The sequence below is a fragment of the Prosopis cineraria genome, unplaced genomic scaffold (assembly GCF_029017545.1).
Source record: "Prosopis cineraria cultivar Desert tree isolate PC_DT_omini unplaced genomic scaffold, ASM2901754v1 PC538, whole genome shotgun sequence".
In the NCBI taxonomy this organism is placed as follows: domain Eukaryota; kingdom Viridiplantae; phylum Streptophyta; class Magnoliopsida; order Fabales; family Fabaceae; genus Prosopis; species Prosopis cineraria.
The window spans coordinates 1067-2878 of record NW_026555863.1 but is presented as its reverse complement, the minus strand read 5'-3'; the positions used below and the strand labels follow the sequence as shown (position 1 = coordinate 2878).

The window sequence follows — 1812 nt, the reverse complement described above, 5'->3', positions numbered from 1 at the left end:
TGGTTTGGGTTGATAATGAAATAGGTGTACTTTGAGTAACAATAATGGCTTTTAGTCTAGTACGTAAACAACCTCCCAAAAAGTTTTGGCATTGTGCTTGTTACAGGTCTGAATCCCCACTTTGCAGTTCATGTCCGGTGACAAACTCAAGGGGAGGAATGATAATGAAAGAGTTGCATCTTGGCCAACAACTATACTTCTAGGCTTTAGATTTCTTATCACAGGAGCATTCTTTTCCACTTATGACCAAAGTATTTAAAAATTATGATCCTCCGTATGTAATTTTCTGTTAAAAGTAAGGATAGGAATATAAGTGACTACGTGAGATGGTTGCTCCCCATCAAAAGTATAATGTGAGATGTGCATCTAATGAGAGAAAGCTAAAGCTTCATCATGAGAGGTTGAACTTCAAAAAAAATAACAAAAGAACAGGGTTTGTTACCATCTCCTCCACACACAATTGCCAAGGAGATTACCCCGACTGGGGAATCTCGCCACAAAAAGTAAGAGTGCATAACATCAGCATCAAACATAATACAAGGGACCCCTCAGCAATTCCCTGCAGCATATGAAGTTCCAGTTTAATACATTGATCAACATGACATCACGGCTGAATAACAAGCAATGACAAGTAATTTCAAAAAAATTACTGCGGCTGTCCTTTTCTTTCACAGACTTAATCAGATCCATCCGGACGTCAATGACAGACCATTCACCACAAGCCTCAAGCAATCACCAGAGGAACAAAGGCAGCAAAGGTAGCGTGCCCCTGTAGAGTTGCTATCTTGGATTTAGCCATTCAAATAAACCAGTCTTTGCAGAGACAAAATCTCACAATCACATCAAAATGAATGTGAAAAAGGCATGAAGCACCAGCAGCAGTACGGAAGCCATATACATCATACTGGCACTCCAAAAAGGGTGCCCACGCTTGAAAGTTGAGCAAGCATTTCAAGTTAAAAGTGCTTATATGAGGAATTTTCTAACAGAGATATAGGGTACCTGAAATTGGCCAGGAAGCGAGAAAGAGCAATCCAGAGAGCATATGAACCAGTTTTCTGCTCAGATTCTGACATCAATTTGAATCAATCCTTAAGGTTACTACAACAGGACATCGATCGATCACGGGAGCAATGTAACAAAAATGGTCCCATTCACAGCTCAATAATAAAAACCCCTAAAAATTCAGAACCAAAACTGAATAAAACACCAAGAGATAAATCAGCGAGATTCATCTCACGCATGCAAGTCAGATTGAGAGCCAGACTGCCAGATACCTGTTGAAGAACCTCCCGCCGGGTCAAATCATTAAAAGCGAACACACAAGCGTATCCGCCGACGAGAATCGCCGCCGTAGCTCCGGCATCATGAAGCAGATCCACCGCACCGGCGCTGAGACCATGCGCAATAAACCTAACCACAGCTGGTTCCGTAGCAGAACCCAGAAACCCGACACGTACTGACCGTGCCGGACTGAGGGAAACGCGTTCCATCGGAATGGAGGAAGAAGGCGGGGGGTAGGAGTAGATTCCCGGCGGCGCCCGGCGGAGAATGCGAGGAACCGAGGAGATGGGGTGGATAGATAAGAGGGGCATTACAGCGTAAGGAAAGGATAAGAAGGTGTTTTGTTACAATGAGGCAAAGGAAAATGAATGCACGTAACGAAATCAAAGAATTAGAGGCCGTTGAGTGAAGAAAAAACCCATCATCAATTATGAACCATCACTATTATAAATCCAGATAGTTTATATGATTTTATTTCTGTCCATTTCATACCATTCAAGTTCTGTTTTTCCAAAATTGGGAGCAGTA

The 1812-nt window shown here is 42.5% G+C and overlaps 1 protein-coding gene across 1 annotated transcript; it reads right to left on the bottom strand.

Moving 5' to 3' along the window:
- Positions 1–968: 968 nt before the first annotated feature.
- LOC129297488 (probable phytol kinase 1, chloroplastic) lies at positions 969–1595 on the bottom strand. Its single transcript, XM_054935820.1, has 2 exons — positions 1278–1595; positions 969–1069 (listed from the first exon to the last, which is right to left on the bottom strand). The coding sequence occupies exons 1-2, from the start codon at positions 1593–1595 to the stop codon at positions 983–985; spliced, it is 405 nt and encodes a 134-aa protein (XP_054791795.1). The 3' UTR covers positions 969–982.
- Positions 1596–1812: the final 217 nt, after the last annotated feature.